This window comes from Indicator indicator, chromosome Z (genome assembly GCF_027791375.1).
Source record: "Indicator indicator isolate 239-I01 chromosome Z, UM_Iind_1.1, whole genome shotgun sequence".
Lineage (NCBI taxonomy): Eukaryota > Metazoa > Chordata > Aves > Piciformes > Indicatoridae > Indicator > Indicator indicator.
This window is the reverse complement of record NC_072053.1, coordinates 18,059,679-18,084,716: the sequence shown is the minus strand read 5'-3', so window position 1 is coordinate 18,084,716 and position 25,038 is coordinate 18,059,679. Positions and strand designations below refer to the sequence as shown.

The window sequence follows — 25,038 nt, the reverse complement described above, 5'->3', positions numbered from 1 at the left end:
GGCCCGCCCAGCCCCCTGCGCCCCGGCCCCATTCCCTCCCGCGGCCCCACACAGGGCGGCCCCGGGCCGGCGCTCTGCGGGCCGGTCCCGGGGCTATCCCCCGGGGCTGCAACAAGCCCGGCCCTCCCTGGATGACTCCCTTGACGTGAGCTAGCAAATGGGAGCAGGGAGAGCAGGGAGGGGTGTTGCTGCCTGCCTGCCACTTGTTGCAAAAAAAAAAAAAAAAAAAAAAAAAAAAGGAAGAAAGAGAGAAAGAAAGAAAAGAGGGAAAAATCCCACCCACCCTCATCTGCGCCGGAATAAAAGAAATATCGGCAGGCGCAGAGCCATGTGAGCGGCAGGCCGGGACCGGGCGGAGCAGCCGGCCGTGCCCCCCGGGACGGCGGGGCGAGCCCCGGGCGGCGCTCCGAGCCGGCGGCATGGTGGAAAACCCCAGCCTGGCAGCCAAACCCGCCCTGGTGAGGGCTGGCGCGGCCGCACCGCGACGGGACGGGGTGGAGGGGCCCCGGCAGCGCGGGGGTGCACGATGGGAGCGGGCTGGGGGCACCCCCGGTCGGACAGGGAGAGGGATCGGGGTATACGGTGGGAGAAGAGTGAGGATCCGGGGAGGACACGACGCTCAGTGGGGCTGTGGATGGGCTGTCCGGCGAGACCAAGGCAAGGTTCCCGGCGGGACTGGTTCGCGGAGGAGGACCTCGGTAGAGGACGGTCTCGGGAATATAGATGCGGGGGTCCCCGACAAGTTGCGATACCTAACAGGACCGGGGCGGGTGGTCCCTAGCAGGACGCGGGTCTCCAGCTGCGGAGGAGAGGGGCTCCCCTCAAGACCTAGAAAAGTGTCCCATGCTCGACCTGTCCCCCGGGCAGTAGGGCGTCCTGTGGAGGAGAGGGGATGAGGTCCAAAAAGGCCGGGTCCCCGATAGGGTAGTCCACTGCGTGGGAGCGAGGAGGGTGCCGGGTGGTCCCTGCGGAGGAAGGATCCCGTTCGGCAGCAGCAGCCGCGCCAGCTGCACCGGCGGCGGCAGCTCCTCTACCAAGTTTTGCGGCAGGGCTCCTGGGAGCATGGGGGTTGGGGGCGAGAGCGGGTGGGGTGTGCTTCCTCCCCTCCCTCCTCCTCCGGCGGCGGCGCTCAGGCCGTGCCCTGTGCCCGCAGCCGGCCGCCCCGCTGCGGGGGCCGGCGCCGGCGGGGGGGCTGCGCTTGGCGGCTGTGATGGAGAGTCTGCAGCGGCAGCAGGCTGCCCGCCTGGCCCGCGGCCCCGACGGCGCACACCGACGGCCTCCGGGGGAGCCCAATTCCGGGCCGCCGCTTACCGCTCCCCGCCGCCTCCCGGCCCCTGACCCGCGCCCGCCGCCCGCCACCGCGGGAGGGGAGGAGGAAGAGGAAGAGGAGGAGGAGGAGGATGATGAAGAGGAGGAGGACGAGGACGGGGAGCCCCGCGAGCTGCCACGTCCCCCACACCACGAGTGGACCTACGAGGAGCAGTTCAAGCAGGTAGGAGGCATCTGCCACACCAGCGCACCGGCACCAGCTGCACCGGCACCAGCTGCACCGGCTGGCACTCCCGGTGTCCCCCCATGGTCTCTGAACTCAACCTTCTTTTAGTGAGCACCGTTTATGCCCCCCACTGCCCAAGCCCCATCCTAGTCCCATCCCAAGCAGATATTCTCAGCAACCCCTTTGCTTCCTGATATTATTCCCATGCCCCCACAAATGAGCCACCCCATTCCCTTCCTGTGCCCCCAAATCTCATCTCAGGCAAGTATAGTTAGTGGAAGCCAGAACCCCTGTCCTGAAGCCCCCTCCTGCTCCAAATGGATTTCCTCTGAATGTGTCTTGCTGTCTCTATCCTACCCCAACAGGCATCCTCATGTGCCCGCCATCTCCCTGCCACCAAAACCCATCTCACCCAACAGCTCATTGGTGTCCCCTGTTCCTGTCCCCAGGCCCCACAGTGTGACAGGGTGCCAGGGTGCCTACGCTGAGCCATGCAAGCTGTATCCCTGGTGCTTTCTGTAAAAGGGTTAAAACAGGGTGACTTTTGTCCATGGAAATTTTGCAGAATTGAGCAAGGGCAACGTCTTCAGTGCATGGTCACCCAATGGAGCCAGTGGGCCACAGAGATGAGCTCTCCCATGTCTCCACTAGAGCTGGGGCATGTTACAGCTGGTCAGCACTGCTCATTGATTTCCTATATTGACTGGCGGGAGCAGTGCCTCGACCCTGTCACCTCACTCCTGGTGGACACATGGGAGACTGGTGTCACAGAGACCTGGTGCAGGGGACAGATTCCTGGGGCTCGTATATAGGGTGGACAAAAGGCTTCTCTCTTTTAAAGTGCATGGATTGCATCTGTGCTGGGTCGTGCAAGCCCTGCTTCACACAGGTGCACGAGTCTGAGTGTGCATTGCACAGCATCAGGCTGAGTTTGTGCTCCCTGTGTGCTCAGCTTCATTGTAGGAGGAGAGAGGGGCAACACTGGTGGCAGGGTGGGTCACAGGGAGGCTGTGGCAAAGGGATGGAGCAGGCAGAAATGTTCCTGTACAACAGGTGGGTAGCTTTTTAGGGGGGCATTGTTCAGAAGGAAGTGGGACAAATGGACTTACTGGCTCATCCACAGTGGCTCTGGCAGGAAGGGATGGAGACAGAAGCAGGGACCAGACTTTCGGGAGTAATGGGGCTATGCTGCTGCCTTTCCTGTTTCGAGATGGTGCAACACAGTGTGATGTGGAGGGGCAGGGCTCTCCCGGCCAGGCAGTATAGGCAGGACACAGGCAGCATGTGCTCTGCAGCCATGCCTGGGGAAGCTGCCAGCACCCAAGACTCAAAAGCAGCCTGGGGAGGTCAGTGACGGGTATGCTGCCGAGGCTGAACATCTTGTCTGGGAAGTATTACGTTACACCCCAATGCACCAAGAAAGGCTGACTGTCCGGTTCCTGGAGTCAGCTGGGCAGTGGGAAGTGGCTCCTCCCGCCCAGGCCTGGGCAACCAGCACACAGAGAAAGCATCCCCAGCATTTCTCACCCTTCAGCCTCATGCCCTGCCTCTGGCTGGGCCTGCAGAGCAAAACCAGCAGCTCCATGTGAATACTGGGAGATGGAAAGCAGGGGAGGTTGGGGCAGGGGGTACGACCCACCACCTCTTCCCAGGATGAGAGCTGTCTCCTTCCTTGCTTGCTCTCCTTTTTCTCCAGCCCTAATTGGAAAGGTAATGGATCCTTGCTCCATACATGGGTTCCCAGCTGGTAACATGTCCTATCTAGCCCAGGAGTCAGTGGGATATCGCTTATGTTAGTACCTGTGAGTGCACAGGGTCAAAGAGTCTGATTGGCTCTGGGTGGCTTATATGGGATGGAACAGGGAGCAGGGAAAGGAGTTACTGTCCTGCCTTTGCACCATGCTGCCGTGTATGGGTTGGCAGTTTGGGTCAGCCTGTGGTGCCAACTTGCCTTGGGGTCTGGAGAATGTCTGTCTCTTCTGTCCCTCACCTGTTGATCATCTGGAATGGGATGTGCCTGGGAGGGACATACCTGCCCTGGGCTCTCCTCAGGCTGCAAGGCTGTGCCTCACCCAGCTTGGGGAACAGGTTCTTCACTCTCAGCAGGGGCTGAATGGGGAGGGTGGCCATGCTCCAGCTTTTGGAGGTTTCCCAGGAGCTGGGCTGTGATGCTGTGGGACACAAAGGGCAGCATGTGCTTGATTGCAAGCTGCCAGGGTACTGGCAGCTTGTGCATGAGGGCCCTGGAGCAAGGGAGAGACTGCAGTGTTTCCCACTGCGAACCCCTGCTTGAAGTTTTTCCATGCCAGCATGGCACTAGCGGCATCACCTAGGACAGGTCTCAGGGTCTGTCCTTGCTGTCATCCTCCTGCTTGGGGAGAGACAGCTAAGTGAATGGAAACTACCAAACGTAGTCTGGTTTGTGGAGGGTGTGCAAAGAGCCACTTCCCTGGTTCTCTGCTGTGAGGAAGGGGCCATGATGAGGATGGTGTGGGAGGCTGGTTTAGGGCCAGCCATGAGGGGTTTTCCACACAGTGTGGTGTTGCTTAAAATGGTAGCAGAGGATGAGGTTGCACTGGAGAAACACATTCAGAGTTAATAGGCAACCACTGCTTTGGCCAGATTTGGTTTTTGGGGAAGTATCCCATGTGTTTGACTTGTTTTTATATGTTTCCTGAGGCACCAGTTTGGGGGGGCTGGTAGGACCTTTGCTCTGATCTGGGAGGGCCGCTCTGATGTTGGGGGTTGTGAGACCACCTCACCCTTATCTCTTGCATCAGCCCCTGGCGCCAGTCCATGTACACTTGATAAGGACAGATTGGGTTAGAGACGTGGGCAAAGGTCTGGGAGGTCTCCTGCATCTGGTACTGCACGGAAGCTCCAGCCCTGGGGTGGGGGTCCTCGAAGTGGGCTGTGTGCTGCCCATGACTCCCCCCTTCCCTGGGGACAAGGATGCCCACCAACTTGTGATGTCACGTTGCTGTGTCAAGTGTTTGACTTGGAGGGCACCAGGAAGAGCCTGGCATTGATGGTGCCATCTCAGCCCCATGAACTGAGCTTTGCCCACAGGGAGCCTTGCACACGTATAAAAGCAGATGCTTTTTCCTCCATGCAAAGGAAGAACAGCGCCAGAAGCCAGGGCTTCCCTCTCCATCCCCTAGCTCTTCCCCAGTGGTTGCATTGTGGGGAGGCTCAGGGCTCAAACACTTAGGTGTTTTCTCCATTCCTCTGGCAGCAGAATATTTGCTGTCAGGAGCATGTCTTCTCTGTCAGAACCCTGCCAGCACATTCAGATCCATCTGGTTTCTGTCAGGCACATCAGGGTCCCCCTGTCCGGAAGCAGCTGAGGAGACTTTTGGGTGTCTCCTAGCCTCATTGGCTAGTTTGGGACTGGCTTTGCCAGCAGCTATTTGTCATCATCCTTGGACAGTGCTGGTGTTGTTCTTGCCATGGTGCTGTTCATGCACTGTCAGTCCCTGATGCTGGCAGTTGCCTTTTGCACCCACTTGCCCTTTACATGCATTTATGGGAGAATCATGGGCTGTGAACATATGTACTTGCATCTCAAAGGTTGGAGGAAAGTGCCTCAAGCTGACTGCAGTCCTCCTTGTGCCATGAACCTCGGCCCTATGCCTCAGCATCATCCTGAAAACAGAGTGGCAGGGCCTGTGGTGTACACCCTCCCATCTTCATCCTCGTTACTTTATCCTGTGGTGTTGTCCTAGTCTGCCAGGAAATGGAGGCAATTTAGAAAGGTGACCACAGGGAGAGGGGGGTGGTCTCTGCCTCACCCTGCAGCACAACTTCAACCCAGGTGCAGAGGCAACAACAGCAGGGTTCCCAAGGCTAAATTAAGAGGGTCTCTGATTACATTGCAGAGGTGGGGAGGATGGACCTGATGTTTGCTCCTGTCCATGTCTGCCTGGAGGCTTCTCGCTGGCAACCCTGCAGGTGGAGTCCTTCTGGGACCACCTTCCGTGGGGAGGTGGAGGTGGCAAGGGTCAGTGTTCTAATCCCTGGCAGTGAGAGCTCTGGCAGCCTCTGCTGTCCAGCCCGAGTGCAGGGACACAGGTCAGGAGCAGGGGCTGCTGGACTACAGCCAGGAGTGTGTATAGAGGTGTATGTATGTGCACACAGACCAGTGCCAATGTTTGGATCTGTATACATGCCCTTGAAAGTGTAGAGGTGTACCAGAGTGTTTCTGAATCCATGTGAGTGCCGATAAGCGTGTAGGATTCATAGGAATGCCCACATGTGTAGGGATCCCTGGGGGATCCTATGTGTTTGCATGGATCTATCTAAGTGCCCACATGTCTATGTACCCTATGAGGTCTGGTAGGTGTATATGGACCTGTATGAGTGTCCAAGTGTGTGTGCATGTGGCCAGCTGTGCACAGACCCACGTATGTGTGTGTGCAGGGGTGTGTATGGCACTGTATGTGTGCCCACACGCATATGCAGCGCCCACACATATGCAGTGTCTGAACACATCCATGTGTGCATTTAGGGCCATATGTGGCATCCCAGCACATACGGATACTCCTGCATGTGCATGGACCAGTGTCTACATGTAAAGAGCTGTGTGGATGCATGAGTATTTGAGGCAGGGTTTAGGAGCTGAGTCCTCACCCAAGACAATCCCTGCACCCCTTGCCCCAGCCCACAGTGCTGAGTGGACCTGGTGAGTACCAGCCTCACTACAATACAGGGAACACTGAAAACCTTGGTGGCTGCTGCAACACCATCTCCCAAGCCAGGGCTTGGGATCAAGGGCTCCAAAGATGAGATGTGAAAACTAATCAAGGGTGTGAGAGTAAAGATGCTGTGGATGGGAGATGAGGTGGCCATCTCCAGCTCCCTCCCTCTCTGCCACTTCAGAATCAGATGTGAGCAGGGAACTTGTGATGATTTGTGCTTCTGCTAATCTGCCTGTTGGATTAACAACGGAGGTAAATCCCATGTGCCAGCAGTGGGTTGAGGGCTTCTTCATGGAGGTGGGGAGGGGGCACCTGGTCCCATGGGGAGTTTGCAGCTCTCTGGGGTTATGGCAGTGAGCTCAGGTGTGTGTGTTGGGGGAGTGTGCGTAAGGAACAGTGTGCATAGGCGATGTGTGTGTTCCAGGGAGAGAGTGTATAGAATCAGAGAATTGGTTTTGTCAGAAAAGACCTCTAAGATCATCAAGTCCAACCATCAACCTATCACCACCATGGCCATTAAACCACTTCCCAGAGTGCTATGTCACAGGTTTCTTGAACGCCTCCAGGGATGGTGACTCCACTACCTCCCCGTGAAACCTATTCCAGTGCCTGACCACTCTTTCCATGAAGCAATTTTTCCTGATAACCAGTCTAAACCTCCCCTGGCACAATTTCAGGCCATTTTTTCTTGTTCTATCACCTAATACTAGAGAGAAAAGACCAACACCCCCTTCACTACAACCTTCTTCAAGGTAGCTGTGGAAAGCAATAAGGTCTCCCCTCAGCCTGCTCTTCTCCAGACTAAACAGTTCCCTTAGCACTCCTCATAAGACTTGTTCTCTAGGATCTTCATCAGCTTTCTTGCCCTTCTCTGGACACACCTCAGCACCTCAACATCTTTCCTGTAGCGAGGGACCCAAAACTAGACATAGTATTCAAGGTGTGGCCTCACCAGAGTGCAGGGGCATGGTCACTTTCCTGTTCCTGCAGGCCACATTATTCCTGATTCAGGCCAGGATTCTGTCAGCCACCTTGGCCACCTGAGCACGCTGCTGGCTCATGTTTAGACAGCTGTCAACAAACACCTCCAGGTCCTTTTCTGGCAGGCAGCTTTCCAGCCACTCTTCCCCAAGCCTGTAGCATTTTCTGGGGTTGTGACCCAAATGCAGGACCTGGAACCTGGCTTTGTTAAAACTCATACAAGGGACCTCAGCCCATCGATCCAGCCTGTCCAGATCCCTTTTCAGAGCTTTCCTACCCTCAAGCAGATCAACGTTGTCACTCACTTCAGTGTCATCTGTCGACTTACTGAGAGTGCACTCAATTCCCTCATCCAGATCATTGAGCATGCTCAAGGTGCCAATTGCATCCTGGGCTGCATGAAAAGGAGTGTGGCCAGCAGACTGAGACAGGTGATTCTCCCACTTTGCTCTGGTGAGACCTCGCCTGGAGTACTGCATCGCACTCTGGAGCCCTCAACACAAGAAGGATGTGGACTTGATGGAGAGAGTCCAGGGGAGGGCAAATGATAAGGGGGCTGGAACACCTCTTCTACAAGGACAGGCTGAGGGAGCTGGAGTTGCCCAGCCTGGAGAAGAGGGGACCTCACAGTGGCCTGCCAGTACCTGAAGAAGGCCTGCAAGAAGGCTGGAAAGGGACTGTTTAAAAAGGCTTGTAGTGATGGGATGAGAGGCAATGGTTTAAATTAGACATAGTAGATTTAGGTTGGACTTCCAAAGGAAGTTCTTTACCGTGGGGGAACAGGTTGCCCAGGGAGGTGGTTGAGGCCCGATCCTTGGAGATATTCAAGGTCAGGCTCAACAGGGCTTAGGACACCCTGATCTAATGGAGGATGTCCCTGCTCACTGCAGGGGGGTTGGGCTAGATGACCTTTGGAGGTCCCTTCCAACCCAGACCATTCTATGATTTTATGACATTACGTATATAGGGGTTGCATGAACGTGCTCAGGATGCGTGTGCATGCAGGGGGATGCCTGGGGGGTGTATGAGCATGCAGGGCAAGTGTGAACAGTGTGGATGTGGGTTTGCACAGGGTGTCTGTGGGCATAGGTGGTGTGTGAGCGTGCACATGGTGCGTGGGTGTGTGAAGAGACGGTGTGCAAAGGGGATGGATGAATGTGCACAAGGGGCCTCTGCACCCAGGGAGTCTGTACAGGGTGTGCCTAAGCCTGCAGAGGGGCGGTGTGTGCAGAGAGGGAGGATGTCCAAGGGCTGTGTGAGCATTTAGTGGGAGGGCTGCTTGCCCCAGGAGAGTACGCCTGCAGGTGAGCGTGCACAAGGAAAGCATGCCCACAATGTTTGCATGTGCAGAGAGAGCTGGGGACCATCGGGCTGTGGTGTGACTTTGTGGGTTGAGGTGCACTGGGTGCAGAGGGCCAGTGTGCTGGCTTCTGCGCATGGGGGGGCTTGGAGACCTGTCCCCTGGCACACAGGGCACCCACAGGGGTGGAGGAGGTCATGTTGGTGAGGCTGTGTTCCTCAGTGAAGGCTGCATGACACTGGATTCAGTGTACACATCCTGTGTCCAGTGGTGAGGCAGGAGTGAACACCAGTCCCAGAAGCCCTTTCTGCTTAAGGCACATGGCTCCTCTGGAGGTTTAGGTAGAGTCTAGGGTTGCTGGCATCAAGGAGGGGCACACACCAGCCCTTCCTCCCTCTTGTCCCTTCAAAGCAGCCAGAGGAACAGGATGGAGATGCATGAAGAGGTCACCAAGCACCCAATGCACATTGCAGGCATGTGCACAACCCCCCAAGGTGTACACTCCCATACTCACCCAGCCGTACAGAAGGTGTGTACATGCACCTTCAATGTGTGCAAGGGCATTCTGTGTGCACATTCACAGTGGGTGTGCTCATGCTTATCCCTCAAGGGACACCTGGGGTTGTGGGGGGGCTAGAGAGGGGTCCCCAGGCTCTGGTCACCCCAGGAGGGATCAATGTGGAGACAAGGATGGAAGGGGAAGCAGGAATGGAGAGGAAAGCAAGGATGAAGGGGGAGGTGGTGGCATGGCAAGCACCAGCGGGCCAGAGAGGTTAACCTGAACAAATCTTCTCGTTGATTCACTGCCTGCTCAGCCATGAACAAGTAACAAGGGGATGATCGTGGGGGTCACAAGCTCCTTGAGACCCAGACACCCCTCCCATGCTGCCTCCCTAAGACAGGCAGATATGGAGCAGTGGGACAGGGCCACGGATGGTGCTGACGGTGGCACCACACAGCATTTCTCCTCTGGCTCCAGCCCTTGGGAGAGCCATGCTGGCTCCCTGTGCCTCAGTTTCCCCTCCAGTGAAGTGGGTTGAGGAGAAGTCTGGGGACCCTGCAAGAACCAACTTCACCCTGGGTAGACAGGCAAGGGGGCGATGTCCCAAAGCCAGCATGGCCAGCCAGCAAACAGTCCCTCACCTTGCACGAAGCTGGGTTAATGTTTGCAGCAGTCAGCTCTGCCGGGAGCGGCGGCACCGTGGCGCTGGGGACAGGGCTTTTAATGACCTGTTGAATCCAACGCATTATCAGTGCTGATTAAACCTGCTGCTCTATAAAGCAATGTTAAATATTAAGCATGATGAAAGCTTTGAGAGGAGGCTGTGGCACAGGGACAAGGCTCCAGACAAAGGTGTCCAGACACATCAGCAGGGTGATTGCTGAGGCTGGGGATGTCAGGACAAGCAGACACCCCAGTGCCCCTCGGGGCTGCAAGATCAGGGGAGCAACCCCCCTGTCAAGAGCTGGCAGCACCTTTACATGCAACCAATGTCCAGGCAAAGCCCTCCCGTAACCATTAACTTATTAATGACTGGTGGCAGAGGCAAGCAGTGGCTTGCAAGGTCAGGGGGTGGTTTGTGCCCGGGGGAGTGAACTGCCCCCCAGCTCTGGCAGTGGGAATGCAAAGGGGACACAAGTGAGCCCTCAGCTCCTTCGTGTGTGCCCTGTGTCTGAGGGGGAGCTGGAGGGACTCTGATCATGGACAATGTTGGGGTGCAGGGGCACTGGGATGCACAGGGCCATGTGTCAATTGGAAATAGCCAGTTCTTGTGCTTAAAAGCCTGCAGAATAAACTGAGGCACTGATGGTGTTCCTGTCCTCACCCTATGCCATCAGGACACTCCAATGTCTGAGTGCCTGGCCGTGCACCATCTTTCTGGGAAGAAGCCAGGGACCCCTAGTTCAGGGGCAGCTGTCATGCTCCAGAGGGGTGCAGGGACTCCAAAATAGCCCATCAGCAGTTGGCCACCTGTAGTGTGCAGCTGCACTCTGGGGGGCTGTGGAGAAGTGTGGAGATGAGCATTACCTGAGCTTCCTGCGTGAACAGTGGCCAGATGGAAAAATTAGCCGTGCGGATAATCAATGCAGTGCATATTAAGTGGCTCAGGATTAGGTGGGGGGACATGAGGCTGTGGGGAGCCAAACAGGGCCTGAGATCGATAAGGCTTGTATTAAGTGGATTAAATTCTGGTTGCTGATCTGAGCCCTCACTGCCAGCAGGAGATGGCTGAGTGGTGGCTGCGGGGTCCCACTCTGATTACTTCCCTTGGCAGCAGGGCTGGGGCTGGGAGGGGTTCTTGCCAGTGCATCATAGCCTGAAGATGCCTGGAGGGGTGGCTTAGCACCTCACCACATCTACCCTCAATCTAGGGAATCAGCTGTGCTAAGGGGTGCCAGAGCCTCCAGCTCCAGCCCTACAGCTCCTTCAGCTGCAGGAGAGACATCTCCTGGATGAGTGAGAGGTGGTGACAATGTTGTTTAATCATGATGAGAAGGAAGGAGAGGGAGGCACAAGGTCTGTTCAAATCCCTTTAATAAACCGTGTTCGACCCACTGACCTCTAACCTTCCTGACAGGCCCCGTTATCCCCATCCCCTAAGGAATAAAGACATCGCCATGGCAATGGGATGACAGGAGAGGGTGGAGTCCCCAGACACGCACCTAGGATGGACTGGGCAGAAGGACAGCCTGCTCTGACCCTGCACCAGCACCCGAGCAGCAGTCCTGAGTGGAAGTGACACGGTATTGTTGGTTCTGAGGCTTTTGGGGGCCCAAGCACTGTGGACAGGGTCCCCAAGGCTGGCAGAGCAGAGTTGCGCTGCACACTTGGTGGGATATCGATCCTGGGCTTGACAGTTTAATACTTCTGTTTATAGAGGAATATAGTTACATCGATGGCGTTAAATGAGTTACTAATTATATCAATACAAACACGATTAAAAGGGTCCTTGCTCATAGGTCACTACAAGCAGGAGCCGCTGCTCATGTTGCACAACTGCCCCTGAGCAGGGCTTGCTGTGACTGCTCCGAGGTGCACAGTGTGGGGATGTTCTGGGGTGGTGTGTGCTCCTGCATCTGAGGGGTGTCCCCCCAGGGAAGATGTGCCCATCTGGGGTTGTGCATGCCCAACTGGTGCTGCACATGGTCTTCCAGCGTTGTGAGAGCCCGTCTGGGGTGGTATGTGAATGTACAGGTTTGTGCATCCACAGCTAGGGTGTGTGCCCATGGAGGGCTGTGCATGCACCTGTGGGGTTGTGGATGCTCATGCAGAGTTGTATGCACTCGTGAAGGGTTGTGCATGCTCACCTGGGGTCATGCCTGCCCACCGGGGGTTTAATTTCCTCTAGGAGGCTGTGCACATCTAGACATGACTGTTTGTGCCTGTGTAGGAACTTGTGCCTGTGTAGGTTGTCTATGCACATACTGAGGTGTGCCCATGCAGGGTTGTGTGCAGCAATGCAGGGTTGTGCACACCTGTGTGGGGTTGTATGTGCCCTTGCAAGCTTGGTGTAGCCCTGGTGGGGAAATGTGTGCATACACTGGTGTGGAGTTGTGCATGTACAAGATGTGTTGTGCACATTTATATGGGGACGTGGAGTCATATTACTTACACAAGGCTGTGCACAGTCATGAGGGGTTGTGTGAGCCTGTAGAGTTGTACGTGACCGCATAGGTTTGTATATGTTCAGGTGGGCTTATGCACACCTGTGTGGGGTCCTGTCAGCCCATATAGGGTTGTGTACACCCATGTGAGGCATGTGTCACCCCACCAGGGCTGTCTGAGGGGTCCCTCCCTGCCTAGAGGGTGTGGCAGACCACTACCCCTGCCATTATCTGTGCTACCACCCATGCCCACCTCTCTGCCACTCTTACGAACTTGTAATGCCTGGCTTCCATAGAGAGCCTTGACTGGCTTGGCCCACACCACATCAGCAAGAATCCCCCCAAACCACCTCATCTCCAGCCTAAGCATCCCCAGATATCATGGGGCATGCAGTGTTTCTGAGGGCACCCAAGGCCCTGTCAACTGGTGCCCTGTTACTCAGCATGACTCTTGTCTCCACTTAAAAGGTGACCTTTTCTCCCCATTTGATGTAATGTGGTTTTGCATCTTGGTGCCCTGCAGGTTAGAGATTAATAAATGGTGGAAAAATAGATCTCAACACTTGAAGGTGCTTTGGGGACTGGATGCTGTGGTGGCATGAACTGGGTGGGGTCCTGCCAGCCTTGGTGGCAGAAGTGGCATGCAGGTGCCCGGCGGAGATGTGAGTGCAGGACTGCTTTGACACCCCATCCCCGGGAAGATGGTGGCTTCACCTTGTTGTGGAATGGACAGCAGTTGCTGGTTTTAGGTGGGGTTGCTTTGACAAGCCAGGCGATCGAAGAGGGGGGAAATGGGCTTGGTGTGGTGCAGAGCCCTGCTGCATGCAGGGACCAGCAGGGAGATGCAGGCAAAGCCTGGCTCACACAGCCTTCCCTGGGCAGAAATCAAAGCAACCCCCTGGAGCTCTGCTTCCAGCCTGACCTAGTTACCATAATCAATGGCTCAAGTTGCTCCTGGGAAGGGGCAAGGCAATGGAGAGGGGACACAGAGCAGGGCAGAGAGCTCTGCAGTGGAGGGGAGGAACAGGATGCTAGTACCCCCAGGGGTCTGGGCACGCCAAGAGCACCCAGGTGCACGAAGGCAGTGGGTGAGTGGCACCCAGAGGGCAGGGAAGAGGCAGAGATGGAATATCACGGAGTGACTCAGAGCCAGTCAGCCAGCACCTATGTTTGCAGTGGGAGACTGACAGTAACACCCATAGACTCGGTTAGGGACAGGCAGTTAACAGCCATCTGTTAGACAAGGGACAGGCAGCTGGCACACATGGATTAGATGAGGGATTGTGTTAGATGTACCTGGCTGGTGATGGGGCATCGCTGCATCCCTGCATCCCTGCGTGTTCCCCTGTGCCCCCATCCCTGCATCCCCACATCCCTACATTCCCATGTCCATGCAGCCCTGTGCCCCATATCCTTGCATTTATCTGTTCCCACCGCATCCCTGCATCCCCCATCCCCACATCTCTGGAGCCTGACATCCCTGCAGTGCAGCTCCCTTTATCTTCCCAGTGAATGATGTACTGTGTGGAGGTGGGGGTGCACCCTTTCTATTGGTTTTTAACGGCCTTTCCCTGCACAATTGTTTTTCAAACGACTCTATTTTGTGCCTGACTTTGTTTTCCAGCTTGCATTTCTTTGTATATGTTTTGGAAATCTATTCTGGACTGCTGAGTTTTGTTTCTTTTCAATGGCTTTAAATTCTTGCTGGGCTTGCTGGGAGGAATTGGTGTCTATAGCACCTTCGATTGGTGCTAATTTTTCCTTCATGTGCTCTGGCTTTTACTGCTGGGCCATCGATCTGTCAGGCTCCAATTTGTCATGGTCACCCAAGCACTGTGCTGGAATCAGGCAAGCCCTGGCTTTTAGATGGAGCTGGCACCTTACGTCTCTAGTGTAAGGGTGGCACTTGCCACCCCAGTGCCATTCTTCAGCTCAGCCTGGGGAACCATGTGTCCGAACCTGTGACCATCCAACACACATAGGCATCCTGAGAGCCTCGAGTGTGCACATCTGTGTAATGACATGCATGCTCACCAGCTTGCACACACATCAGTCCATCCATGCATTCTAGGGGCCACACAAACACCAGCATCTGCACACACAATGCTGTGGTTGTGCACAGTGTGTATGCATCTTGCTTTGCACACACACACACCAGCTGCAGGAACTCCTTGCACCCAGTGGGCACCTGTCTCTGCTGTGCTCACACCCTGGTCCCCATGGGCAGTTGGGGAAGGTGAATTTGGGGTCCCCAAACCCAGCCAGAGGAGATAGATTTGAAATCACAATGCCCAGCTGACAGAGGAGGATTTGCAGAATGTCTCTTTGCAGAGGCACCTCATGCTGTCCTTGAACATTGATCAGGCCCCCTCTTGTTCAGGCCATGATTACCAGGTCACTGATAGCCCTGTCAGCTCGGTTGAGTGCAGCAGCCCCTGGCACTTGCACCTCCTTCACCAGCACCCAGCACCACGGCCCTGACAGCTCTGCTGGTGCTGGAACAGGACCAACATCTCAGCTGCACGGGCGTATGCATGTCCCTGTAGATAAGGGTGCTGATTGTATTCTGGGTCCTGGTGAGCACTGGCACTTGGGCAGTGCTGGGAGGCTGCTGAGACAGAACGGGGCTGAGCATTCCAGTCTCAGGGACCTGTCCCGGGGCCCAGAATTTTCTGCTGCTCATAGGCAGGCAATATATGGGCATCACCTTCCTGCACTGAAACACTGTCATCCTTCCAGTGAGGCACAGATTCAGCATCTCTGTAGCAAGGGTGCAAAATAGTGGTGTGTAGGGAGCCTGTGCTAGGCCCTAGGCATGGGGAGAGCCCAGCACTGACAGCATGGGATCCTGTCATGGCACTGGGAGAGCCTTTCACTACTGGCAGAGCACGCAGGTGAGGCCAGGGGTGATGCCAGGTCCTGGCACAGTCAGGGTCCGGCCCCAAGCACTTCCTCTTCTGCCTCATGGACTGCCACTCTTCTTTCTCTTTCCCCCAGCTCTACGAACTGGACGAGGACCCAAAACGCAAGGAGTTCCTGGATGACCTTTTCAGCTTCATGCAGAAGAGAGGTAAAGATGCGTGGTTGGGGTGGGCATCACTGGCACACCTGCCTCAGCTGCCTGGGAGGGCTCAAGCTGTGGTCCACTGGGGCTATGAGCCCCTATGGGCTGAGTGTCCATGAGCCTCCTAAGCAGGTTCTGTAGTGCCTCCTGCTTACACAAACACACAAGAGTAAACTCACACCCAGCAGATTTGCCCCCATTGCCCCAGGCAGACGCCCCATGCAGAGCTTGCTAGAGGGGCTTCCCTTGGCCCCCCAAACTGGGGCTGATGGTGATGCCGGTTGCCAGTGCCTGCAGGGATGCTCTCTGGCAATGCCTGGTGGTGATGTCCCTTGGTGACAGCCATTAGCAACACCCATTAAGGCTCATTTTAGGGCCTTTTACTGATGTTTGGTTGAGATGTTCTTGGCAGTTGTCATAAAATATATATTTATGTATTTTATATTTAATATTTCTGGCGTCTGGTATCTTCAGACACCACCGTAACTTATTTACAAAGTATATCTTCAGGTTCTGTTATTTAGTTGTGAGTATTACATTCCACATGTGAAGACAGTTAAAAGATTTAAGCACAAATCTGAGAATTTCCAATACAGTAATTTAAATTGGAAAGAAAGGTGCTGTGATCTGCAGTTTTCCACAAGGGGGATTCTGTAGCACATTAGCCAGGGACTTGTGGCTTGCTCCTTTGTCCAGTATCTTCCCAGATGCTGTAACTATAATTCAGGCAGATCTTGGCTCTCTTCCTCCTGCCCAGTTCATGGTTTGGAACCTTTCCTTGGCTCAGAGAGGGCTAAGGGGCCTCTCCTGTGCACTCTGTCACCGAACTGTAGCCTTTCCTTGGCTCTTCTGGGATTCGGTTGTCCTGGAGCTTTTCCCCTTTCTGCCTCCAGTGCAGGGCTCTCGGAGTGTTGGTTGCCTTGGTCCAGGTGCAGGCTTAGGTGTGATTTGCGTGCTAGGACAAGCTCGTTGACTGCAACTCTAGCAGCATTTGGCTCTTGTTGCTTTCTGGGTGAGAACGAGGCAAGTTGCATACCATCTCGGCTGGTTTAAATACTGGTCAAAGAGAATTTAATGCCCATTGGTAACACTGAAACCTGATGGCTGAATCTATAGAATAGGACATACCCAAACATGGCCAGGGGCACACATGGTTCATGGGTTATAAGGTTACAAGGTTAATTACATGTGCTACACATTTGCCTGGATCATCTGGACCCCAGGAAATGTCCAGCTTTGCACATTCATAGGTGCTTAGCCCATTGTCTGGGTTAGGGCATGTTTTGGGGTTTGTCCCTTCAGGACAGCAGTGCCCACTGGTGATGCCCTTTAGAGCTCCTCATTAGCAGTGCATTGTGAGGGTACTAATTACCAGCACCTCTCAGCAATGCCTGTGATGATGCAGGAGTGGGGTCAGCAGTGCAGGCAGTGTCAGGCACCGAGGGGTTAAGGGCTCAGCAGCAGCCCAACCCCATTGGAAATCTTTGCTATCGGCATGGGGGGCCGTCGGGACTCAATAAATGCTTTAACCTTCGCCCTCCTGGCCCAGCCTGCAACAATTAAAAGTTGCAGAGCAGGAGCATGTGGCCAGCTGTATTAATTAGAGCCTTTTGTTGGTGTGTGGATTAATGAACATGCCGCTCAATAGCCAGTAAAGCCCAGGCAGAGGTTAATGCCGAGCTAATTAACAGAGGAAGGCTGGGGAGCAGTGGGGCTGGCTGTGTGTGGGGCAAGGGTGAGCAGAAAGGGACATTCACCCCATGGCTGTGTCCATAGGAAGGGTGGTGAGGCATCAGTGATCAACTTTTGGGTCAGAGTGAGACCCCACAAGCTTGTTTCACTTAAGTCTGTGCTGCAGGTGGCTGGCTGAGCCTTGGAGCTCATGCTGGGGCCTGGCTGGACGTGGGGGGGGTTACAGATCATCCTGTGGATGCTCCCTGGTCCCCCTGGATGTGCTATGGAGCTCTAGGGAGCAAGTGGAAGCATCAGCACTGCCTCAGCCCCCCAGCATCCATCAGCCACAAGATTCATCGGCTGTACTGCGGCTTCATTATCTCTCTCTCCAGAGCTAATTAACTTTCTAGCCATTGGGGCCGGGACTAATTAAGTGAGTGCTTGGTGATGCAGGGAGGAGGGAGGGAGCCCAATGCTTCCTTGCCAATGCCGCTTCTCATCCCTTGGTGTCCAGCTGTCCAGCTCCTGTCCTCTCCATCCCAGCAGGTGCTTCCTCCAAGTAGGTGGCATTCCTCTGGGGAGGACAGGCAGGTGTGGAAGTGCAGGTGTGGGTGTGCATGTGCTGTTGGGATGACTGGGCGATTTTGGAGCCAGGTAGCAAAGAGAAAGGGGGCTGAGAGGCTGTGGGGCAAGAACAGCATCCCAGGAGTCAGTGGGAGTTAGCTGAGAAGCAGCACTCCTGAGCCAGTGTGGGTGCTTTTGGAATGCTCAGGAGTGTAAGGGCAAGGGGGCTGTGAACCCCATCTGTATCTCTAAGGTATTAGTGGGCACATTAATGCCTACAGAATGAGCCCTAATAAAAGGGGTTGCAGCCCTCCTTGCTATCTGTCAGAGCAGTTTCTACACTGGCATTTCAGTGGGATGGAAAGTCAGCAGAGATGAAAAATGGGGACATTGGGAACCCCATGGCACAGAGCAGGTACACCTGGCACAGGTGGCACATGGGGATGATACCAAGGCCCCCACCAGACGTTGGGTACAGGCAGCGGGGCACCTCATCCTGTGTCCTACCCTCCACAGCACCTCAAAAGTGGAGAGCTGGGACATAAGGGGCTGTTGCTGCGTTTTCTCACTGGGGGTTGGCAGGGTCCCCCTTGTCTCCCTGCCACGCTGAGGGCGCTGCTGATAACATGAGGCTGTTAATTAATCAAGGACCTAATTGCAGCATCACAATGGCCATATCACATCCCTGGGCTTTTGTGCTGCTCACACTGGCCAGGGCCATCACTCTGCAGGGACGCAGACAGGTCCCTTTGTCATCAGGATGGGCACCGGACGCCTGCACTGCACAGCCCCAAGATTAATGGTGAGCCACTTTCATTAGCCACAGCTGGGGAGGGCAGAAGAGAAAAGATGTCTGTGGGCCATCAATCAGGGGCTGAGACTCTGCAAACTCGTTAGCATGTTGGGGTGATGGGAAGTCCTGGAATAAGGCCCCTAACAAAGTGATGGAGCCAGTGCCAGCAGCCCCCAGGCAGGACTATCGAGGGACTGCTGGCCAATATCAAATCAATATCTCTGCCTTTTTCCCAGGAGAATAAACTCTTCTCTGCCTTCCTGACAGGGCAAACAACACAGACACACACACAAAAAAGTTAAATGAACTCAGTAAAGGAATAAAAAGAGCTCATTTTTCAGGCTCATGTGAAGAAGCTGAGCCAATATCAAGGCCATAAATTAGGGATGCTGGAGGAGGGATGTGAGTGACGGCTTCGTTTGAGGAGTGAAGCGCTGCTGTGATAGCCTTCCCTGGCCAAATGAATGGCTTTCCAATACTGCCTGTGCCCTGCCACCTCACAGGAGGAATAAATATAGAGTGGGATGGGACAGGATAGGATAGAATCCTCATCCCTCTTCTGCTCTGCTGCAGCCTCTGGCTACTGCCCAGAACATCACTCTGAGGTGCCATGGGGCAGAGCAGGACAGTGAGGCTGTTTGGGGTTCTGGGAAAGGGCAAAGGGTGCTGTAGACAGACCTGGTGGCTTTAGCAAATATACCAGTCCATTCTGAGCTCACAGAGCCCTTGTAACTCCATGTTTGCTTGCCCTACAGGTGATGCTGGGGAAGAGAGCTCAGTCTCTACTGAGAGCATTTGAAAGGAATTTGAGGTCAGGTCTCTGAAGGTGTTTCACTGAAGGCCTTTAGCAATTGGGGGCTGCTGGGGAGGTCTCTGGAGTGGGGAGTCTCTCCAAGGTCTCCTAGGGGACTCCCTCTCCATGGGGCTCAGAGCAGGATTTTTAAGAGATAAAATCTCTCTGTAGGGAGTGAGTCTCTCCAGAAGGGTTATGGAGGGAGACTCTCTTCAGTGAGGGTTATAGAGTGAGTCCTTTTACAAAGGTTAGCTGGGATGTCTCTTTAGGGGCTCTGAAAGGGGGTTACAGAGAATGTCCTTCTAAGATGCTCTGAGAGGTCATGGAGGAGGCACTGTAGGCACTGTGCCCCCGCATCTCAACAAAGAGTCTACCCAACCCTACTCACAGCTTCATCAATGGAACCCTGTGCCAGCATGCCAGGGTGTGCCCCACTCATAGGCACAGTGCTTCTCTCCTAAGCACCCTGGTGTCCTCTCTGCACCCTCCTTGCACATGGGTACTTGTCCCCCTGTGTGGCAGCTGATACCTGCAGTGGCAGGGCCTGTGTCCCCAGAGTTCCTAGTGAGCTTGCCTCACACCCTTTTCTCTCTTCTATTTGTGGCCTGAAGGGACACCTGTGAACCGCATCCCCATCATGGCCAAGCAGGTTCTGGACCTGTACACACTTTACCGACTGGTGACGGACAAGGGTGGCCTGGTCGAAGTCATCAACAAGAAGATCTGGCGGGAGATCACCAAGGGTCTCAACCTACCTACCTCTATCACCAGCGCTGCCTTCACCCTTCGCACTCAGTGAGCACCTGGCAGTGGGTGGGGGACACTTGCCCACTGAGCTTGGATGTCCCAGTGCCCTGAGTGGAGGCTGGCAGGGAGTACCCCAAAAGGGGATGGAGGGCTCTGCCCCTTCTCAGATGCCATCCAACCTTTGTTCCTGCTCAGCAAAGGGCTGGTTAGGAGGCTCATTATGCTGGGTCTCATCCTCATTCTCCACCCATACAGATACATGAAGTACTTATATCCCTACGAATGTGAGAAGCGGGCACTCAGCTCTCCCGGAGAGCTGCAAGCCGCCATAGACAGTAACCGCCGGGAGGGACGGAGGCAGACTTTTGGCACAGCACTCTTCAACTACTCTCCAGCTGGCACTCCAACTCTGATGGGCTCTCCCAAAATGCCTCTGCCAGCTCTTAGCATCTCCACACACAACTGCGGCCAGCTCGGACAAGTGCATGCCATTAAGAAAGGTGGGTGAGGAGCACATCTGCCCTGCAGCAGGCATCTCTCCCCTGGGATGGATTCTACTCCAGCAGGAGAGTTATTGCCTCTCTGCTCTTGCCCAGACACTACTCCAACAGCAGGGTTGTTTCGTCCCTTTTTGCTTGGGGAACAAAGGAAGAATTTTGTTCATTTAACCCCCTTCTGGAACTGAGAAAGCTTTATTTTTCCTGTGTTTGTAGAGGGGCCAAGCCCAGGTCCTGATGGTGGTGGCCCACCTTGTCCCATGTTACTGGGATAGAGGCGGCACTGGCTGGGGATGGTGAAATGGGGTGACAACTCAGGGACTTGCTGAGCTTTCCTTGTCATTGCAGAGGATGGCATGCTGGCAGCAGCAGTACCAGGGCGCATCACTATCCCGGTGGGACTGGCCAGACATCACCTCACAGCAGCCCAAGCAGCAGCTGCCTCACAAGCAGCAGTGCTGGAGCAGCTGCGGGAGAAGTTGGAGACTGGTGAACCTCCAGAGAAGAAGGTGGCCCTGACAGTGGAGGAGCAGCAGCGGCTGGTGCAACACACACTGCAGCACAACCTTCTGGCTGTGGCTTCCCAGTTCCCCATGAATGTCAAGATCTCCAACCGAGGTGGCAAGATGCAACACCTCAGCTTGGGTCACCCCTTTCCCTGGCACACCAGGGAGAGAGCAGCTGCTGCTGGAAGGCTGGCACTCTGGTTCTCTCTCAGACAGGTTCTTTTTTCTGTTTCTCTTAATGCTCATATTGGTATTTCCTTTCCCCAGATGACAGACAGGAGACCGCATTGAACCTGTCCACCAACGGCATTAGCAGTATCAACATGTCAATAGAAATAAATGGAGTTGTCTACACAGGTAAATAGAAGGGCCGCTTGGCCCGTGTAATTGCGGCTGGGAAATCCAATAACTTATAGCCACTGCCTGGCCAGCAAGTCTTTCCTTCAATCTGATGTCTTTACTATAAAATCCATCGTAATGAAGTGGCAGGGCCTGGAGAGAGGGGGCAGGAGAAGGAGGGGGTCAGCGAGGGTGGAAATTGGCCCCCAGCAGGAGCCAGCTATGAAGGTCCAAAGTCAGGGAGGGAGGGAGTGACGAATGGATGGATGGATTCGTGGATGGACGGATAGACAGACTTGGGCAGAGAAGTGCAAAAACCTACCTGGGTTCATCTCCCATGGGAGGGCCCTGAAGGCAAGATTTAGATCTGGGGTCACTGTTGCTGGTGTGCCCAGAGTGTCCCTGGCTAGATGCAGGGGTTTGCTGGTTGAGTAGCATGGTGTTGAGCACAGGGCAGGCTCCTGGAGTGCTTTGCTAGAGCAGAGGCTTCTTCAGGATGTGATTCTGTGATTCCACCTAAGCAGTTCATCCCATGGCCCCCGGCAACCTTCCTGCCCTGCTGAGGCACCTCCTATTAAATCAATGGCTCTCTGTTCAGGACTTAAATATTTAATGATCTGGAAAGGTCAGGGCTAATCAGCACATAGAGTTGCCAGCCAAACAGCACTGGGCCACCACACAGGCTGCCCGACGTGGGTGAGGGTGGTGTGGGCTGGGGGACAGTGTGATGGGAGGGGCTGTTGTCACCAGGGATACTGGTCCTACCCTCCCCAGCCTGGATGCTGGGACCGGATCCACAACCCTGATCTTGCCTTTAATCCCCTTACTCTTGCTCCTCAGGTGTCCTGTTCGCCCGCCGACCCCAGGCCCCTCCGGCCCCCAGTGGAGGAAGTACCCAGAGTCGGCCTGCACCAAACCCACTGCTCCCAGCCCCCTCACACAGCCACACTCCCACCAGCACCTCACTGTAAAGGAGATGTCAACCCCCAACAAAAGCAGCTGGGGATCCCCAGGGCCTGGGAGGCTGAGCTGTGAAACCCAGCTGGGCCACCAAGGTGGGATAGGGAACCCAAAGGTGGCACTTGCTACAATATTCAGCTGTATTTGTGCAAGTCTGGGAGCACCCACATGGGACATTTTGCCACACGCTGCCACGTGTGGGACCTCTTCCCCACACATTCCCTCTAACATGCTCACCTTCCTTCCCAGGCACTGCCCCACCCCCTACAGCTCCTGTCAGCCCTGCTGCCTGAGGCACCACTGGGCCATGTGTGCTGCATCCTCTGCACACAGCAGCCTCTGTACCCACCTCGATGTACTTACACCAGCCCCTATACACACCTCAGTGCTTACACTGTATCCTCCACATGGTCACGTTCAATGCACATGCCGTATCTCTCATATACTGTCTCCCCTATACACCTCTCTATGCACACTACTTTCCTTTTATACACTCTTGATGCATACACTGCATCCCCTATACACCTCCTTGGTGCCCACATTGCATCACCTCCATGCAACCACTGCAGTCCCTGTACACTGCAGCCCCTATAAACTGTAACCCCTGTACACTGCTTCCCCTATATACTGCACCCCTTACACAGCCCTCCTGCGCTGCCTAAGCTTGCTGCCCCTGCCCTGAGGCACCTCTCAGGGTCCTGGGTACTCCCTGGTCACCCCAGGGGTGGTGTCACCTCCAGCCCCTGGATTCTCGACTCAGGCGGGTTACTCTGTGGGGCAGTTATTGGGGATATTGGTGGGAAGGGAGGGAGTGAGATGTTACAGGTAGTTAGATGGGGGTGGAGCTTATTGGGGCGGGGCTGGAGCTTGTGCACTGGTAGGATTTTGTTGGTGGGGTTAGGACTGGGAGGTCCAGAAGTGCTCCCCACCACCAAAGATTATCTGGATGCGAGGTTCCGAAGTGGGAGGCAGGGAGACTGAGGGCACTCTGAACTACCTCGTTGGGTTCAAGTGGGTGCTTCCTCCACCCATCTGTAGCCCTGGGTGCCAAAGCAGGTGCGTTTGGAGCAATGCTTACCTCTACCTCAGCACAGAGGGGCCAGGGCTTGGTGCTGCCAGGCTCCCCTCAGCATTCCCATCACAGCCACACAACTCTGTGTATCTATTAAAGGAAATTAGCTGCTGAACCCAACCAGTCTGGAGGGTGGTATGTATGACGTTGAGCCACCAACCAAGTTCCAGTGCCCAGGCTAGGGACAGTCTGTGTGTACAGCATACCATCACAGCCTGTGACATCCTGGGAGGCAGCTATAATGCCTGAGGTTTCACAACCTACCTCACCTTTGCCTCTAGCACAAAGTTGCCTAAGTTCTTGGCCACTTCATGTTGCAGACAAGTGACCTACATTCACCAGAGTGTTCAAGCATATGCTGGATTAGACTACGCACCAGCTCCATATGTGCCAGCCAGTCTGTGGCAATTTACCCATGGGTAAATTAGGTTGCCTGTACCAAGCAAAGGGCATGGCTGTGGGACCGCTAAGGCCATGGGACTGTGAGGTTGCACTCAGATGCAAGCAGTGCTGGGCCATCCTCGCACCTGGGCAGTACCCACAGAAGGCCCAGATAACCCATCTGGATCTGGGAGACAGGCACACATGTTGGTGTTTGTGTGTGCATAGGAAAGCACCGAGATGTGTGGGCATTAAGTGGCCACACACATACTGGCAGATCACTTGTGCTCCCTTGCACAGACATGGTGTCATGCACACCACACAGTCACCCTTGCAGACAGCCACACTTGAACATACCTGTGCAAATACATGTGCTCATGCACTTGCACACACATATAGCCACCTATACATCTGGGATACAGAGGCCTCGTGAGGACAGACACCACAAACTACGGCAGCTGTCAGGACAGGCCCACCCATGAAGCCAGGATCCTGGCATCCAAGGTGTGGTAGTTTGAGCTCTGAGTTTAGGAGCTCAAATGATAATAGATATAAATTCCTCCCCCTGCCCCTCTCCCTTTTTTCTCAGCAGGGTGGAGAGAGAGAAAGAAAGAAAAAAAAAAAGGGGGTAGGGGAAAGGGAAAAAAAAAATCGTGAAATATTCTGAAGTCGGTTTGGAAGTAGGAGGAGTAAATATTTTTTCTTTTTTAACAAAAGGGAAAGGAAAAAAATAATTTTTTACATATATATATATATGTATCAGTACCAGGGGGGGAGGTTCACAGAGGTGAGGGATGAGGGTAAGTGGGAAAAAATACACAAAACCAAGCCTGGATGGCCTTGTGTTCCCCTGGATGTCGGTGGATTCAGTTGAGAGAGAGAGAAAGGGCCCCAGCCACGTGGTCCGGTGCAGGAGACAGTGACAGCAACAGCAGCAGGAAGTCCTCTCGAGCAGAGGAGGCAGGAAAAAGGGAAGAGCAGCAAGATATTCCGCCCTTTTTATAGGCTTGCTGGACAGGAAGGGGAAGTGGAATAGACCACCTCTGAGTCAGGGGACCACCTTCTCCCAGCAGGGGAGGGGCCAAGCCCTCCCCAGATTAAATTTCTTTTATCCACCTGGGGCTGGGTTCTTCTCAGCCCCATCCAGGATGGGTGTGCCCCAGCACAGTCCACCCCTCTATTTCACTTCCACTTTCCTGTCACAGTTTCTTTATCCAGTCATGAGTTGTGGTATTAGAGTTCATGTTCTGAGTCCCTCTTTATCCCGGCTGTGTGTGTCTCTCTCTCAGGGCAGTCTCTCTCTATCCCGGCTGTGTCTCTCTCTCTCAGGGCAGTCTCTCTCTCTGGTGCCAGTTGATGCAGGTGGTGCTTGAGCTGGGCAGGAACGTGGAGAAGAATAAGAGAGAACAGGAAACCATCTTCACCTCTGAAGGGGAGTCAGGAGCAGTCTATTGCTGCATGGGAAGCAGGAGCAGGTGTAGGCAAGATGATGCAGAAGTCCTTTCGAGCTGATGCTTGTGTGCGGTGGGTTCATGCTGGATCCTGGACGCCAGGTTGTTATCAAACTAG

The 25,038-nt window shown here is 54.7% G+C and overlaps 1 protein-coding gene across 1 annotated transcript; it reads left to right on the top strand.

Moving 5' to 3' along the window:
- Positions 1-419: 419 nt before the first annotated feature.
- On the top strand, positions 420-22,027 carry ARID3C (AT-rich interaction domain 3C). The gene is made up of 8 exons (XM_054397522.1): positions 420-458; positions 1,154-1,492; positions 15,077-15,149; positions 19,579-19,762; positions 19,970-20,214; positions 20,560-20,829; positions 20,985-21,074; positions 21,897-22,027. Exons 1-8 carry the CDS (start codon positions 420-422, stop codon positions 22,025-22,027), a joined length of 1,371 nt encoding a protein of 456 aa, XP_054253497.1.
- Positions 22,028-25,038: the final 3,011 nt, after the last annotated feature.

Excerpts from the sequence above, each read along its gene's own strand:
- ARID3C (XM_054397522.1), top strand. The coding sequence starts at position 420 with ATGGTGGAAAACCCCAGCCTGGCAGCCAAACCCGCCCTG. Across the intron at positions 459-1,153 it reads TGGCAGCCAAACCCGCCCTG|CCGGCCGCCCCGCTGCGGGG; the intron begins GTGAGGGCTGGC and ends CTGTGCCCGCAG. Across the intron at positions 21,075-21,896 it reads AAATGGAGTTGTCTACACAG|GTGTCCTGTTCGCCCGCCGA; the intron begins GTAAATAGAAGG and ends CTTGCTCCTCAG.